Source organism: Quercus robur, chromosome 3, assembly GCF_932294415.1.
Source record: "Quercus robur chromosome 3, dhQueRobu3.1, whole genome shotgun sequence".
Classification (NCBI taxonomy): domain Eukaryota; kingdom Viridiplantae; phylum Streptophyta; class Magnoliopsida; order Fagales; family Fagaceae; genus Quercus; species Quercus robur.
Window position 1 is genome coordinate 27483866 of NC_065536.1, and position 18690 is coordinate 27502555.

Here is an 18690-nt window from a genome sequence, read left to right on the forward strand (position 1 = left end):
AAGAGATTCCAACCTCCATACCACCAAATTCAATAATATGTCAAAGTTCCATTAAAAAAAAAAAAAAAAAAATCAAAATGATTACATGGCATCCAAGAATCATATCAAAAACTAAAAGACATCACAGATTAAGAGACTCAAAAACCAAAATGATTACATGACATATCAATATATCAATGATGGAAAAATCTAAGTCGAACCATCCAAGTGCCATATCGAAAACTAGAAGATATCACAGATTAAGAAACTAAATTAGAAGAGATTGAGCGATCCTTTAAAGGGGTCTTCCTTGTGCTCATCCTTATTGATATTCATGTTCATTTATATCTTTAGTGAACTCTTCCAATTGTGATTGTGCAAGTTCTACATAAAAAATAAAAAACAAATAAAAAAATTTTAATGAAACATTAAAAACTTATGAAAACATTATAAATAAAAAATATCAAAACTCATACCACCAACATTTAAATAATAAATATATTACCTATATCTGCAAACAACCAATTTTTGCTAAAAATCAAAGCCTCCACAGCATCATGTTTAAGTGCACTCTTGAATCGATCAATGACTCATACCCAACACTAAAGGTACATTCTGAAGCAATAGTAAAAACATGAATGCTCAAAACATCGTGAGACATCATCGTGAGAGATAGCAGCAAATTTTGGATACTGAAATTCATTTCCTTTCCAAAAAGCAAGTACGTCTAGTTTTGCATTCCTATCTACTCTTGGTTCGAACAAGTAGAGCTTTAATTGAGTTTATTTGCCTAACCATATTTATACTGTGAAAATAATCAAATTCCTACATATAAAAATAACATAATTGATGTCAATCTTAGTTGAATATAGATAGCATAATATGAAAAAAAAAATAATATGCCTCATATTTTTCTTTAATTTCTTGAGTAGCTTGGCCAGTCCTTCTAGAAGATGTTGAAGGTGCAGGAACATTACTCACATATTCTCCAAAGAGAGCAAATAATTTTTCTCAAACCTTCAAATATTGGTGTGAACTAGCATACCTATAAAGCTTCTAATATCACTAATCTATAAAAGGAAGCTTATACCTAGGGTCCAAGACTACTGCTATGGCCAACACAACACTAAACTCTAACCAATACTTCTCAAATTTTACAAGTAATTGATTTTCCATTTTTCTCATATACTCATCCTCACTGTCACGTTCTTTCCTTAAGGTAAACTAAACAATGAAAACTTGTAGAAAATATAAGTTGGTTGTTGGATATTTTGTGCCAGAAAAGTCCAAAGTAGCATCATAAAAAATAGCCTATAACTTTTTAATTTTTTTTTTCTGCCTTTTCCCATTCATCCCAAGTAGGACAATGCTTAAAATTATAATCAATTAATTCTAGGTGTTGAAAAGCATGTCGATAAAAGAGAACATCTTGCCCTAAACCTTTCTTACCATTCAAATCCATTTGCTTAACATATTCATTAAAAAAAAAAAAAATCCTCTAACATACTTTATGCTTTTATGAATTTTTTGGATAACAAAATTAATTTCTTTCAAACCATCTTGTACAACTAAATTGAGAATATGAGCACAACAACGAAGATGAAACAAATCACCATTACAAATAAGTGCTTTCTTATTTATCAACTAAGTTCTTAGCATGTCATCAAAAACATCATTAGTGGAAGCATTGTCTAATGTCACCCAAAAAATCATATTCTCAATGTCTCACATAGATCGATAACAATTTGTAGACATTTTAAAACAAAGATACACCATTATGTGTTGGTGGCATATAGAAAAAGTTCAACACCCTCTTCTGTAAGACCTAATTAGATATCCATAAATCAGATGTCAAACAAACTCTACCAGAAGCAGATGTCAACAAAAATTTCATCCTTTATTTTTCCCTCTTATACATCTTAACCATATCATTCTTAGTAGTATTTAGAGATATGTGGGACATCAACACACAAGTAAGAAAATATTGCTCATATACCAACATACTTAACAAACTAAAAAGGTAATTTAGGCATTGTAATTGTAGGTTGCAACACATAACAAGTTTCTAAATTTTGCAGGATAAATTTAGGTGAACTTACAGACATTACATTTTGACCAAGTGTAAGCTGGCCAACATCTCGTATTTTTTCTTAGACATACCTCCAAATGGTGCTTTAAATTATTGGTACCATAGCTTTGGCAGCAATATATTTCTTTCCACACTTCTTGCATTTGCAAGTATGCTTTTTTCTATTTTTTTAGGAAGCAACTGAAAGAAATGTCAAATGCTTGAAGTCCTCCTTCTTTTGTGATCTTTGTGATCTGCCTTACTCTTAGACTTAGACTTAGTCTTTTTTGGCTATGGAAGTTTTGTCTGTTCATCAAGCTCATCTTCTAAGTCAATGTCTTCTTCTTCGTACTGAGTGTCAGTAAGCTTCATCTCACACTCACCATATGCCTTAGGCGACGAAATAAGGATATTTCGTGACGAAAAGTGTCATCACCATAGTCCATGTTTATTGTAGGGATCATCACTTTCCATCTAGACCAATTTAAAGAAAAATTATTGATAAAAAATTTACTTAAAAAATTTTGGTAATTCTAAGATGATAAAAACAAAGAAACTTGGAAAGAAATTATAGAGCATGACAAATTAATTAAAAAAAAAAAAAAAGATCTACTATTAGTTTTAAACAATCAACATTATAGTGAATAATACAATTTATTTTAAAATGGCAAAAACAAAGAAACTTGAAAAGAAATCATAGAGCACAGCAAATTATTTTAAAATCAACAAAAAACAAACAAATCTAATATTAGTACTAAACAATTGACATTATAGTGATTAACACAAAAAACAAATGGGTCTTCAATTATTTTATTTTCAGATGACTAAAACAAAGAAACTTGAAAAGAAATAATAGGGTGCGACAAATTATTTTAAAATCAACAAAAAAACCAACAAATTTACGTACCATTAATACCAAACAATCAACGTTATAGTGGTTAACACAAAAAACAAACGGATCTATAATTATTTTATTTTAAGATGACAGAAACAAAGAATGATAGAGGAGAATAGGGGACTGATAGAGGCTTAAGACTGATACCTTAAGTAGTAGCTAGCCGTATTTGTTGTGCAGATAGCACCTTAGGACTCAAATCAATAACAGTAAATAAGCGGAAATCAAATAACAAGCACATACAAAGAACACAAGAATTTACGTGGTTCAGCAAACTGCTTACTTTCACGGAGATAACGGAGAAATTTCATTATAAAAATAGGGAGGTACAGTAGTGCACAAGAACACTCTCAAGAAACCCAAATTCCAATTACACCCTAACTCTCTCTCTCTCATCCACAAGACAAGAAAACTCTATTCTTCTTCTTATGCGGCTGCTACTAGGTTTTAGGAATTCTCTCTTATTTTTCCCAATCAACTTTGCCACACCTAATCACATATATATAGATACATATGTTAAGTCGGCTAATGAGATTCCTATTACAATTGGGATTCTATCAACTTACGTTGACTCAGGCTTGGCAATTCAAGCCACACGGCCCACATCAACAGTATTATATATATATATATATATATATATAATTCTCCTGGTTGGGATTCTGGATATTGGTTGACTTGTCAAGATCACTATATTCTTTCTATATTTTCAATTTTTTAGAAGTTGCAAGTTTGGACTATCATAAAGGACTGAGGAGGTGCTTGTAATGTTGTTCGAAATTTCGTTTTACTATTGACATATTGAAGATGCCATTATTGAAGTTTCAGCTTTTGTTTATAAGATAGTTACCAGAACTTTAATTTTTATTTTATTTTACTGAATTCGTTTTGGTAAATAGTTCTTGAACTTTAGTGGAGCTTTGCAAACTTGTAAGTTAAAGCATATGGGTGTATGGCTGTTGTCACGGGTTCTGGAATTCACAATAAATTGGTAACATCACAACTGTCTAAAAAAAAATAAAAAAATTTCTCAGTAGTCAAAATTTGAAAAATTACAAAACAAATAATTGTTAGTCTGTTCACTGTTCACTCTAAGAAAGAAGCTAGGCTTAACCAACTATTCTCAATGGGCATTTCCACCGAATGGGCCACCACCAGCATAGGCTATAATTAAGCAGCAAATTGGAATTTGCTCCTATTCAAAGAAGACAACCCTGCCAGTATTAGTCTGTTCTCACTATGAAAGACAACTAGGCCTAACAATGCATTCTCAACGTTGTCACTTTCACCAAATATTTAGTGGCAATAATTAAATAGAATTTGTGCCTATTCAAAATGTGTTACACAACCCCAGTAAAATTTAATTACTTTCAAATCTCCACCTTGTAATTTTTTTTTTCAGTAGTCAAACTGATTATTGCAAAATTATTCGTTGTAGGGGTATTTTGAAAGTCCATTAAGAAGAGACTTAAATAAATAAAAATAAAATCAGAGAAGGAGATTGAATACTATAGAAGAGGATGATGGTAATGATGATGATTTGGATTAAGTACAACAACCACATTCATCAAAAGGAAAGGGTATCCGCATATATAGGCTCCATGAATAAGTTTGTTACAAAAACAAAGCATGCAACAATGAATCAAAAAAGGAGAATGTGACAAATTGATCCAACAAATTGCTAGATTCTTCTACTCTAGCTAGTGCCATTCCTTTTAATTATGTCAAAAATCCGCGAGTTTGTGTGAATGGTTGATATGGTCTCGATCCAGATTTGGAATTGGCCTTATGCCACCTTCCTATCATGAAATTAGGGAAACATGCTTGAAGAAGGAGGTGAATTTTACTCCTCCTAAATAAGGTCACACCAGCATAAGCTATAGTTAAGCAGCAATTAATAAATAGAATTTGTGCCTATGTGTAAAATTTATTAATCACTTTCAAATTTCCTTGTGAGTTTTTCAAGTAGGCAAACTGATTAATTTTGTCATTAAAGTCAGTTCCTAGCAGCATAAATCTAGGAGTTATTCAAAGATCACAATCTTTACCATACTCCTTTGTCACAACTATCTTATTTAATAAGTTGTGACTGATTGTTACTTTCACATGAAACTATTATATATTTATAGTCAGTTACATCAAAAGATTCCAAATTTTCTCAAAATCTGGAGAAATGTATTATAAAAGGTGTTCAGATATAGCACGTCATATAAGGTCATAGTTTGATACTATGGTCGAGTACAAAATAGCTAAAAGCAATAATTGGTATTAAAAATAGAGACTTGAATGGCAACTGATATTTTGTTTGGGTGTCCCATGCATGGTTTGGCTTTACTTTTTTGTTTGAAGCATCTGCCAAACTTGTTGCCGTTAATAGCAATATAGCGTGGTCACACGCGAACGTATATTAACATGACAGTAAATATTTGAGCAGATTTTCTCCTCACGTTTATGCATTGTGGGGCTAGAGCTAGCCTCAGTGCAAAAGGTAATATACCTCGAGTACGTTGCATATATGACACTAAAAAAGTTGCTATCACTAGCATGCTCACATGAACGTATTATTATACATGCATTGTGTGGTTGTGGGGCTAAAGCCTTGATGGAAAAGTATATTTGTAATATGGTATCTTATCTTTTTCTATGTGACATCTATGCAGCCACATAGCAAAGCCAATCTACGAGCAAATTGTATTACTCTTCAGGTACTGTAAAATGGGGGTTTTTGGTGAACAAGAAGAATTTCAACGATCAATTACTCCTTGGTCCCGACTCTTGTCAATGCTTCTCATGCACACATTGTTTTCTTTCCCACTGAAATAATTAGCAACTCCTCTCCAATATGCGGTCCAACTCAGAGATCAACTAGAGTCGGAATCTGATAGCAACATAGGCTGAACAGAGCAAATGGCCAGAAAGGAAAAGTTGAAACAGATTTTGAAACCGTAAATATTTGTTCACACAATATCTATCAATAATTGTAAACAAGAAAAGGTGTCGTCCACACATTTTAAACGTAAAAAGTGGATGCGTATTGAGGATGTGAAATAAACTTATTTCTTTCCATATAAATTAATTAATCAAAGTTTAAATCGTCAAAAAAAAAAAAAAAAAACTAGACATATAATGTATGACGATTAGTAAAATATAAAGTGAAATACAAAAAAATGGAACAACAATGCTTACCATGGCAAATTCAGCCATTGCAACACCACCACCACAACGTAGCACCCACCCAGCGACCCATGAGCACTGCAACGCCCCATGACAATGACACAATTATTGCAACAACTTTCAAATCTAAATGATTTGAATGAATATCTTAGGGCCAATACCAAGAATTAATTTTATTACTACTACTATTAATAGATAGGGCAATCAAATATGTGACTCATCCTAGAAGAACTCCCATAAAGGAGGAAGATTTTTTTTTCTTGATCCCAATTCTAAAATCAAACATTTTTATAGAAGAGTATTTTAAAATATTCAGTATGACCTTTTTTTTTTTTTTTTTTCTTTTTTTTTTCAATGGATTGTAGAGAGATTTGTAATTGCAAGTTTTTTTGTACTTGGTAAACTTTGCAATTTTAATTTAATTCTATCAATTATGTTTTTACAGACCATTGTTAAACTTTGGTAAAGAGAATATTTTAAAATTTTAGAATATTTCGTTACTAATGTTTATGGAAGGGGAGGGTATTTTATTTAAATCTCAAGGAAGGAGAATGTTTTTTCCTTTAGGTTTGAGATGTCATTCTTTCAAATCTCAAGAGAGGGGAATGTAATTACCAAAAAAAAAAAAAAAAAAAATTGTGGGAGCTTTTTTTTTTTTTTTTTTGATGAACTTTATTAAAGTACTAAATTTCTAATCTTTTATCTAAAACAAAAAATGAATGACGATTCTAGAGAGACTCTAGGTCAAATATGATTGCGACTTCAACTTATTATGTCGAGGATTATAATCATTTCCATTTGCCAATATAGCACTGCCTCATGTTTAAAGATAATGTATGACATCGTACTCGTATCTAACCCAAATATGAAGGGAAATCAATAAATCAATGGAACAAACACACACCCCTATCCTTTTCTCTCTTATTTTCTCTTCTCTCCACAAATTACCCTACTTTTCTCCCCTACCAATTAAACCCTAAATCCAAAACTTATATAAACCAAAAAAAAAAAAAAAAAATCATGCCTATCTTTATAACCTTTTCTTAGCATCAATACAAACACACCCATACACACCTTCCCAAAAAAAAAAAAAAAAAAAAAAAAAAAAAAAAAAAAAAAAAAACCGCCCAACACCCAAATTAAAAATCCAGAAAAGAAAACCGTAAATTCCGTCAAATTGGGCACAAATGGATCTACTAGCTACTTTGCCTCTGATCCACAGGATATAAGTTACAGCTTATTTTTAAATTATGTTTAACTTCCAACAAATATCACATATGAGAATGATATTAAAGATAGATTTCCTCCCATTTAATCTTTCAATTCTTTCTTATTTTTATATAAATATAAAATATGTGGTATTTATTTAATTTCATGTGTCCAACTAAAAATCTAAGGGAATTGGAGTAATCACCTTGTATCCTTCATACACACTGGTTAAAGACTTGGTGTGCGTTTGGATTGAAATGAAAAATTAAAATTATTTCACTATTCAGCTTACTGCACTTTTTGACACTATTTATGGGTCTCGTTGTACTATTTCAATTAACTTTTACTTTTATCTACAATACTTTCAACAATAATTTTTTAGTTTCAACAAAATAAGTGGTATCTAAACACACCCTTTGGTATTAGTCTCATCCTTTTTTTTGGGGGGGGGGGGGGGGCAATTTATTAAGCATTATATGTCATTGAGAGTATACAAGGACATGATGGTAGACACAAGGTTTTAAAAATCGGTACGGTGAAAGAATCGGCGAAGGAGCTAATTACCAGTTTTTTGGTCAGACCCCGACCGGTGACATCATAAATAATTTAATTATTATTTATTTAAATTATATAAATAATTAATAATTTTTTAATATAGTAAAACTAAGTAACCAATAGTAATAAATATGTTTCCTTAAAAAAATACAAGTATATAACCTCTTCTTAAAGAATTTAACACAATAAGTAATAACATTACAAAACTATCATCCTTAAGGACCTTAACATAATAAACTTTCAACAAAACCAAATAAATAAGTTCATTAGTCACTACATTTACATCCAAATGGCAAATAGCAAATAAGTTCATTACATCCAAATAGCAAATAAGTTTTAAAGTTTCAAACAAACAACTACTAAGTTTTAAGGTTCATTTGATAACACAAGCCTCATTTGTCATGAAGAAAATTGAAATCAATATCATCATGTGAACCAAATGCTCCACCACTAGCATCATTATCATCATCCTCATCCTCATCTTCTTCATCTTCAACTTGAATAGGATGATTTTTATCTCTAAATCCAGGAGGAGCATCAAGTTCATCTCCAAATGATTCCTAATTGATGTCATCATCATCCTCAATCATTTCATTGTCCATATTTATATAAATTCCAAAACCAAAAAACAATTAATGAAATAATGATTCTAATAATCATTTCTCATAAATCGTAAATAGTCTAATTAAACTATGTAACTAGGCAAAGAATTGTTATAAGCTAACCATTTTATTAACAAATAAATTCATCAACATAACAACAACAACCATTTTATCAACAAATAAATTCATCAACACAATATACATAAACAATAGTATAATACTTTGTAAACTATATTTCACAACAATAATGCTCTATAAATCAAATCTGTTAGGACATATGTGATTCACTTATTAGGAACATATGTCACTATTTTATGTAATTGGCTAATCCTTTGACAAAACGCACTTTACTTATATTTGGGTAGATCTAAGATGTGTTTAATACTTCAAGAAACCTCATTTCAAGTTCAAGTATTAAAGCCATGCAAGTCTATCCAAGATTCAAATGCAGCAAGTGCTGTTCATTAAAACTCGACAGCAAGCCATCTATCGAGCCTTGAAGAGCTATTCTAGCCCATGGCTCGACAATAGCTCGACAGATAGGCATCTGTCGAGGTTTATGAAAAACGGAGTTTCAGGTCTGTTTTGACTCCAATCCGTGATTATTTGTTTGGGCTTTCTTTTCTCACAACCCTAAACATATAAAATGATTATTTTAAGAGCTGTCAAAGGTGAAACAAGTTGCACAAGTGTTGAGCAAAGTTTGTTCAAGCAAATTGTGATCGAAGACAAAATTTGCCCTAGTTCATCTTTCTTGTGAAGAAGCTGCAGTGTTTGTGCACCATAGGGTTTTGTAACCAAGGAGCTTCTCGATCTTCATTGTGTGATGAACTGAAGAATTTTGCAGCGAACAACCTTCTCTAGTTGGTGATTCAAGTCACATACTGGGATCCGCGCAATTGGTTAGTCACGTACTAGAAGGCGTGCATTACAAAGATAGATTGTCACTACAGAACAAGTCCAATTTGGTATTGGGGTAAGGGTTCAACTATAGATTGGTATAAGATACTGAGATTCCTTTACTTGTGACGGCTTGTTGTGATAATAGTGGATTATCGGGAGTGGTGACCTTAAAATCACCCGGTGGGGTTTTTGTCATGTAGGTTTTCCCCAGTCGTAAATAAATCACCGTGTCAATTTAATTTCCGCTGCAAGCCTTAGTTTAATTGGTGATTTGTTTGTGCTGCCACGTACATTGCATGTTAATTTGATTAATTAATAAATTTGGCTAATTAATCAATTAATTTATCACAAGGGTTCAATATGTTTTTGGCCTATCAAAATCCACAGCATACACAAAATCACAAATAAACTAAAATGCTATTGTAAACTAATAATTGATAGAAGTTACCACTTACCAGTGAAGTCACGGAACAGAGAACTTGAGATAAAGCCAAGAACATGAATGGAGAATCTAAGATGAAGCAGAGAGAAATGAAAAAAAAAAAAAAAAAAAGAACCAAGAAAATGATCAAATAAAAGAAAGAGAATCAAGTAATCAAAATCAAAAGAAAATAATCAATACTTGATGAAGCCGAGAAGCAGAGAGTGGAGCACAAAGGTTGAGATCGAGATTGAGACGCCGTGAGGGTGAGAAGGAAAAAAGAAAAAACAGTGAGGCAAATTCGAAGCGAAGGCAAATTTAAAGTTTAGACACTGTGAGGGTGAGAAGGAAAAAAAATTGAGAGATTCATTGATTCAGAGATCGTGAGGCATGAGCTTGAGTTGAATGAGGTGAGAGAGGCGTGCGTGAGTGAGGCAGTGAGTCTGAGATGAGGCGTGAGTGAGGTAGAGTGTGTTTAGGACTTTAGGCTTAGGGTTAGTGTTTAGGTTCTGCCCAAAATGACATAGTTTTAGGTTGGAAAAAGTCAAAAAACCCCAACCAGTCATTTACCGGTTTGACCATGCCAATTCCCGATTTTCCAGTTGAACTATCCGGTTTTCGAATTTCTTCGATTTTTAAGTTATTTTCGGTTTTTACTCATAACCGGACCGAATTATGGCCGGTTCCTGGTTGGACTGGCCGGTCTGGTCCGACTTTTAAAACCTAGGGTAGACATCCACATAAGTGTGTAAAAACACTAAAATTGTGAATCAAACGTCCTGTTTGTTTTGAAACAAAAATATTTTGGTAAAATATTTTCCTATTTTCAAGTTTTTTTTTTTTTTTTTTTTTTTTTTTTTTTTTTTTTTTTTTATGTAAAAAGTTTTCCATTGACTGTAAAATCCATTGTAAAATGTGTCACATTTAAAAACTTGGTAAAACAAGAACAAACAATGGTCTTCCTCACCCCACTTCGTGGCTAGGTCGTTGGAGTCACCATTTTTGTAGCTGGTGCTGCTGCTCTAATAGTGGGTGTTGATTGTCAGGTTGCTGGAGCTGCCAATTCGACAATTAGAACTGTTAGTATGATGGCTAATATCTATGGTCTGATAGTCGGAGCTGTCACTCATGGCTAGTGTCGTTGATCTTGCAGTCGAAGTGACAATTCAGTCACTTTGATCACTGGATCTCTGTTTTTGGTGGCTTCTATGGTTGAGTCACTGATTTTGGTAATTTATACTTGAAAGAATTTACATGAACCTTAAAATATTTTATTGAAAAATGTTTCAAAACAAATGGACTGTAAGTCACAATTTTAAATTTGAAATCAAGATTTAGAGTCACGATTTTAGTGCATTTATATAAATGTATAATATATATATATATATATAACTCCAACTTTAGAACAAACCTTCTCATTTCTTTTAGTAGTATATTCTTAAATTTTAGTAGGACAGGGCATCTTGCAATGCTTTCCTTTTTATCATTTTAGTTAAGCATTTGGACTTTTCCATACAATGATTACAAAGGGGCAAAGTATGTGTGTGAACACAGAAAAAAAGAAAACATGTTTACATATATACCAATTTATTTCATTCTTTTCTCTCTATAAATACCATCCCAACCATCAACTCTTTGCGAGCACAACTTCTGTGCTTTTCTACCATTTCTTTGATTCATTAATTACACGTATGCATCTCTAAAAGCCTGACCTGATAATTCGATCGAAAATGGCGAGTGATCGAACCTGGTCAACCGGCCTCTTTGACTGTTGCTCTGACCGGCATAGCTGTAAATTCCTTATCCTTTCCTTTTCTTACTTATAAAAAAGGTTTATATATTTGTTAAATCATGTCAAAAATTTTCTTTTCTGTTCCTTGTTCTTTCTAAGTTACAGAATAAAAAATTATCTCCTTTATAGTGATTGAAATGTTGTTAGTTTTAAGACTGAAATCTTTTTCTGTCACAGGTTGTTTGACATGCTGGTGTCCATGCGTTGCTTTTGGCCGCATCTCGGAGATTCTAGATAAAGGATCATCCTGTAAGTATTACAAAAGCATATAGAATGATCAACTTCAAGCCTTTGATCTAATGGTTTCTAAATCTCATTTGATACATGAAGTTTTGAGTTCAAATTTTCTATATATCAAACACCTTTAATTTAGACCACCCCCAAGAGATTTCTCCCACTATTTTTGTGGGACAGAATCACCGAAAATTATAATACTTGGAGATCAGTGAAGTGCTATGAGAGCCCTAAGCAATAATCTTAGCAAAAAGGAAAAATAAAGAAAAAGAAAATGAAGACTATTTAGTGACCGTTTATATACATGAAATATGTACAATATTTATACATATATACATATAAATAGTTAAATAAAAACTGACTTGTAAGATGTATATATGGTCTTTGTGCAACCTTCAGATTGTTGCGTAAATGGGACGCTTTATACACTGCTCGGTATTTTACATGTTTCTTCTCCTTTTCGACCCTTCTATTCATGCTGTTATCGTGCAAAACTGAGAGAGCAATACTTGTCGGGGGAGAATCATTGTAATGACTTTTGGATTCATTGCTTCTGCCATGGTTGTGCCTTATGCCAAGAGTATCGTGAGCTCCAAAATCGCGGTTTCGACATGTCTGCTGGTAATATTAATCTCTCGCTCTCTCTGTGTCTGTGTGTGATAGATAAATAGATCCTTTGAAAATGAAAATTTTCACGGGCTATAAATGATGGGATTTTCCTGGTTTTGCTTAGGATGGAGAGGGAATCCGCACATGCACAATAAAGCAGTGTCGATGGCTCCAGTTGTGGAAGGAGAGATGAAGCGTTAGTATGCTGGAAGATTTGCTTTGTGTATTGTGTTCTGCAGGGTCCATGTTTGACAAGTTGAGGTGACAAGTCGTTAGTGATAAATAAAAAAAATTAAAGTCAATAATAAATTTATATTAGAATCAATAAAAGCTTATGAAGTCAACCGTTGTAAAAAAAGTTCCAAAAATTGTTGTGTTATGTATTGTGTTTGTAACATTATTTCCTGCAAGTTTGTTTTTGAGTTACTGTGGTAACTTTATTTATGTGGTACTCTAGCTTGTAATGTTGAATTAATATTAAATAAGTAACCATGCAGAACGCTAGCTATTGGTTTGTTGAATAATAAGTACTATGTAGTAAATTTTTAATAATTTGTTGGAACTGAGGTGATTAACTCTTCTGATCTTTTTTTTTTTTAGGTTAGGTGATATACATATATATATATATATATATACACATTCCTTTTTGAAGTTATTTGAAGGGGTTTTAAAATAGGCTGGACTTTTGTTTGATAGCAAGTGTTATTCGTCAAAGAGATGTACTGGGATAAGACTATTAAGAGCTTTGTAGTTCACTTAGCGCTTCATGCGTTTTTGATTGAGACATTTAGGTTCTGTTTGGTTATCATTGGGGTAGATTCATTCTCTTTTTATTTTCTAAACTCATTTTTTGTTTCTCAAATCTTGTATTCATTTTCTCTACCCAAACCATTTGATGTTTGACATTATTTTCTAGTCTAGTGTTTGCTTCTTATTTTTATTTTTTATTTTTTATTTTTTTTTCACTTTATATTTTTCAATTACAAATTCAACACAATTGAAAGAGAGAGTGTTTTTTGACGGGACAAGTCAATGTTAGAGGGATCCACATATTTGGTATTTTACAAAAATGCTACTACATTCATTTTCAAAAAAAATGAAAACACCAAAAAGTTGTATTCAGTTTTTGTATTCAAATCTTATTTTTTTGGATATTGAAAATAAAAATTGAATACAAATATAGTCAAACAAGTTTTTTAGTAGGGGTCCCACAAAAACTGAAAATGAATACAGAATACACCATTTTTTTTGCTCAAATCAAACAGACCCTTAGGATTCTATTCCCCTATATTTTAATTATTGAATTGTAAAAAGAAGAAGTTAAGATTGCCTATAAAAATTTCTTGTAATTTTTATGCAAACAAGGTAATATGTACTAAATACAAAGAGAACTAATTAATGGAATTTTGTACTTTCAGGTTCAATCTCCTTTCAGATGGTAAATTGATATATTATATAATAAAAGTTGCCTTCTAGAAGATTTGGTTGCAACAATTGGCTACAACCTCATTGTAAAATTTATTTTATTAATTGTTAGGATTTTTTAGTTAAGTTGAAAGTCTAATATCTAAGTTTCAAGAAATTAAAAAAACTACTCAGGAAAAAACTTCTATTTATTATCTAATTAATTGTTAGTATGGTTTAATTTAGCTAAAATTATATAATATAAGTTTCAAGAAATTTAAAATGAAATATAATATTTATTTTAATTATCTAAATCATGTATTTCATAATTTGTATTATATAATATTGTAAAAATTGCACACTACGTACCCATAGCCCCTCTTAAAGTTGAATCTAAAGAAATGTTAAATTCGGATTTTTAAGTGATTCACAATTATATATTACGATAGCTTTAATATTATTTTTCAAATATATATATATATATATATATTTTATATAATAATTAAATTAATTTACGCATCATACTGGTACATTATTTGTTCAAATAAAAGGGAGAAATTATATTAATCATTAAAATGTCTATATATATATTTATTTATTTCTTTGTCCTCGCATCCATTAAATGAACCTTGCATAAAATTAATGAAGATATTGACAAGGTGCTTGGTCAAAGAAAACGTTATTAGGAATTATAAACACTTCCTTTTCATATCTCAATCGATCATAATGCGTTAGCCCTTTGAGTGGCAAAGAGCAGTGGGAACATCCAAAGTCACCTTGCACTCATACTAATCACACAAATTATATGCATAAATAAGACATGGATAAGGTGGCTTTTGTGATGCTGTGGTAGTAGCAAGGTGTATTGCAAGGAGTTGTCACTTATTTTATAAAAATGTAAAATTAAAAATAAAAATCTCTTTCATTTCATTTAAAATTTGAATTTTCATTATAAAATTGTATGTGAAAAGAAAAATGCATAGCATTCTCTCTCCTGTTTATGATATAAGAAAATCTACATGGTTTTATTTCCTAAATATAATCTAAAAATGTAAATCTAAAAATGTAAATTACATTCATTTAATTAAAACCAAAGGCTGAGTTATGGAGTGGAAATGTGTTAGTTACCCTTCCGCCCTATTAAATAAGCCTTCTAGAACAGTGTCAAGGTCATGTCATTGAAAGAAACCATCCAAACATACCACATAAACGAAAACAAAAATACAGCATGTGATGCTTATTCATGTCGAAAAGAGATCAAGCATATTAGGATTTGTAAAATTCACATGCGCATATGAAACACTACTTCTATGGTAACCATGTTCATCAAGTTCATCCAATATCAACAAAGAAAAATGTATTGGCAATCAATATATATTACAAAACTTGATCAAAATAGGATTAGTTTGGAAATTATACTTGCATGCAAAGAGTTTTGTCAAAACAAGGTTGGGGGTTCCTTCAAAAATCGGCCTCCTAGTTAGTTCCTTGGGCAACACCTCCTATGTTTGAATAGTTCCTCTTCAAATATTCCTTTTTGTCTTCAAAAATTTGGGCACAATGCCTCTCTTCAAATATTCCTTTTTGTCTTCAATAATTCCTCTTCACCTAATGCCTCTCTTAAAGAGCTCTCAGTAACTAATAGCATCGAACCATCCTTTATTTATAGAGAGTAGAAGCCTTGGTTGATGAGTTTGAGTGTGAATTACAAAACTCCTCAAGGCTGGTTATTTGATATTTATCTCAAAAATAATGAGTGGATTAATGTACAAATATGAAGAATCTAGCAAATAACCAAATTTGTAAGTAAGTCACTTTTTGTTTTGCTAAATAAAAAATGGAGTCTCTAGTGTGAACTCATCAATCCTAGGTTACATGATGGTAATGAATAATATCACGTGTATTATTAGGGCCTTATTGGACTATCACTCGAATTGCTCACCAAGTGAAAGGCAAACACACTTTAAGTGTCATTTGCCTACCCCTAAGTGCCAAACAAAATTTAGGTAGAGGTGAAGTGTCGAACAAAACTTTGATCCCTAGCTGGTCAAAATGTCAAATGATGACACTTTGATTCAAAGTTTGAATTCGATCCAATTTTTATGTTTTTATCATTTTTGTAATAGAGAAAATCATTTGCAACTGAGGATTATTTTTTTTTGTTTGTTTGTTTTTGTTTTTGTTTTATTTATTGTTTTAGATGCATTGTAGCCTCGAAGACAATTCATAGTTTTTATTTAATAAAATTTCAGAGTTTTCCTATAATCTTATTATGGTGGATTCTAATATCTCTCCTTATAGATTCAAGGTTATTTTCTTGAAGTAGATGTGTTTTATTTCTTGTGGCTTTCCACTTGTGTCACAAATAATTGACTAATATTGTTTTTTTGTTGTTAATTTTTTTTAAATGAATCAGTAAGGTTCTTATTTACTATGAAACAACCAAAATAGAAGGTAGAACACCAAAAGCCATTGTAATAACTAAGCCTGGCCTCTGCAAAGCACAATTTACAACCGTTAAAGTTTTTCTTGTTGCATAAATCCAGAGAAATGTATATAGGAATATGTTAAGACATAGCACGTTAGATTAGATATCTATATATAAGGTCATACTATATGGTTGAGTAGAAAATGGCTAAAAGCAATTGGTATTGAAATCTGGAGACTAGAATGGCACTAGTGCAATCCAGATGATATGTTGTTTGGGTGTCCGTGCCCCATGCATGGTTTGTCGTACTAGTATTTTGTTTGAATAGCTTCTGTCAAACATGTTGCCGTGACTTTCATGAACGTATATCACCATTGCAACATGCATGAGACTGACCATTGAGCTGATTTTCTCTATGCATTGTGGGGCTAAAACCTCACTGCAAAAAGTATATTTGAAAGGAATCTCGTAGTATTTAAAGTTGGCATCACTAGTGCCATGCCCTGATATCACATGAACGTATTATACATGAAATGTGGGGCAAAAGCCGCACTGCGAAATGTATATTTGAAATGGTGTCTTGTTTCATGTGAACATTCATGCAGCCACAACACATAGCGAAGCCAATCTATGAGCAAATTGTGTTACTCTTCTGGTACCATAAAATGGGGTTTTGTGAACAAAGAAGAATATCAACAAGTAATCATAGTCCTTGGCCTCAGGGGGTGGCCCAACAAACTTTGAGACCTAAGGCGATATATTTAAATGGGGCATTTTTGTTATTAATTAAATAATATTTAACTAGTTTTCAATATCATAATTTTTATATAACAAAAATGCATTCTTTTTATCTTGTAATATATATATATATAAATATATATATATATATATATATATAAATATATATATATATATTTATTTATTTATATATTTTGAAGAAATGCTAAAACTATAACAAATTTTACTAAAAAAAACTTACAAATGTTGTAGCAATGAATGTGATTAATGACACTTCAAGAAGATAATAAACAAGTATTTAAATAAATGATGTTAGGGATATTATAAATTTTACAACATGATGCTTATAAAGAGATCTAGTATTCAATCCCTGCCTACACCAAAAACTGATTGGTGTCTTGGTCTGATGATAAAGAGCTATCATCAGGAGCGGACGCCATAGGTTGAAACTCTCTCTAAAAAAAAAATAAAAAAAGAAAGTAATTTAAAAATGCATTTAATAGATTGTTGACATCTACAAATCATATTAATGGTCACATCAATTTGTATAAAGATTTTAAAGTAAAATTTATAGTATTTTCCTATCTAAATTATTTCTTGTAATTAAGGTCACATATTTGTAAGCCCTATGTATTTAAAGTTGCATTATCTCTAGCATTACTCAATTCTTTGGTACTTCTTAAAAATAGAAGAAAAATGTAAAACTAATTTTTTTTCCCTTTATCTCGAAAAAATTATTTAAAAAAAAAAATATATTTCAATCTTTGCCCCAAAATTTGGGGGCCTTTCTCTAGTAAGGGCCCCTAGGCGATTGCCTAAGTGGCTTAAGCCTAGGGCCGGCCCTACTTGGCCCCCTACATTGTTAGTGCTTCTCATGCACATTTGTTTAGTTCAATATCTTGCAACTACTCGCCAATATGCGGTCCAACTCAAAGACAAACTACAGTTAGGATCTGATTGCGATATAGGTTAAACTGAGCAATTAGCCGAAAAGAGGAAAATTTGAAGCAAAAATCTAACACAAGTAAAAAGAAAAAGAAAGAAACAGTTGATTTTGTTACAGTTATTACTAGTCGCTAATCTGTGTGAAGCATGAGAAAACTTTGCGTAAATATATAAAATATACTAAAAAACTGTAAATGTCATTAAATATTTAATAATTCTATTTATATACTAAGCACATTACAATTGAATGTTGACAGAATCGAAGAAAAAACTTCAAATTGAGCCATAAAAAGGAAAAAAAAAAAAAAAATCAACATTAGAATGTTCTATTGTTGGATGGTGGACAAAATGGGCTTCTGCCCTTTTCAGGAAAATTAATTAGCCTTTTGCCATTCTTTCTAAACTAAATAGGGAAATACCCCTCTTTTGAAACTCGATTTTCTCAAAATCGAGTTTAAAAAAAAAAATCTAGAGCCCTATAGTGACGTTTTTAAGGACCTATAGTGACGTTTTAAGAACCTATAGTGACGTTTTATAACTTGATATCCATGAAATCGAGTTATAGGCAATGAAATTACCTATAACTCGATTTCATGGATATCAAGTTACAAAACGCCACTATAGGTCCTTAAAAACGTCACTATAGGTCCTTGAAAACGTTACTATAGGGCTTAACTCGATTTTGAAAAAATCGAGTTTCAAAAGAGGGGCATTTCCCTATTTAGTTTAGGAAGAAA

At 31.4% G+C, this 18690-nt stretch overlaps 1 protein-coding gene across 1 annotated transcript; it reads left to right on the forward strand.

Annotated features, from left to right (window-relative positions):
* Nucleotides 1-11429: 11429 nt before the first annotated feature.
* On the forward strand, nucleotides 11430-12942 carry LOC126717668 (cell number regulator 2-like). Its single transcript, XM_050419505.1, has 4 exons — nucleotides 11430-11594; nucleotides 11773-11844; nucleotides 12229-12450; nucleotides 12563-12942. The coding sequence occupies exons 1-4, from the start codon at nucleotides 11534-11536 to the stop codon at nucleotides 12637-12639; spliced, it is 432 nt and encodes a 143-aa protein (XP_050275462.1). The 5' UTR covers nucleotides 11430-11533; the 3' UTR covers nucleotides 12640-12942.
* Nucleotides 12943-18690: the final 5748 nt, after the last annotated feature.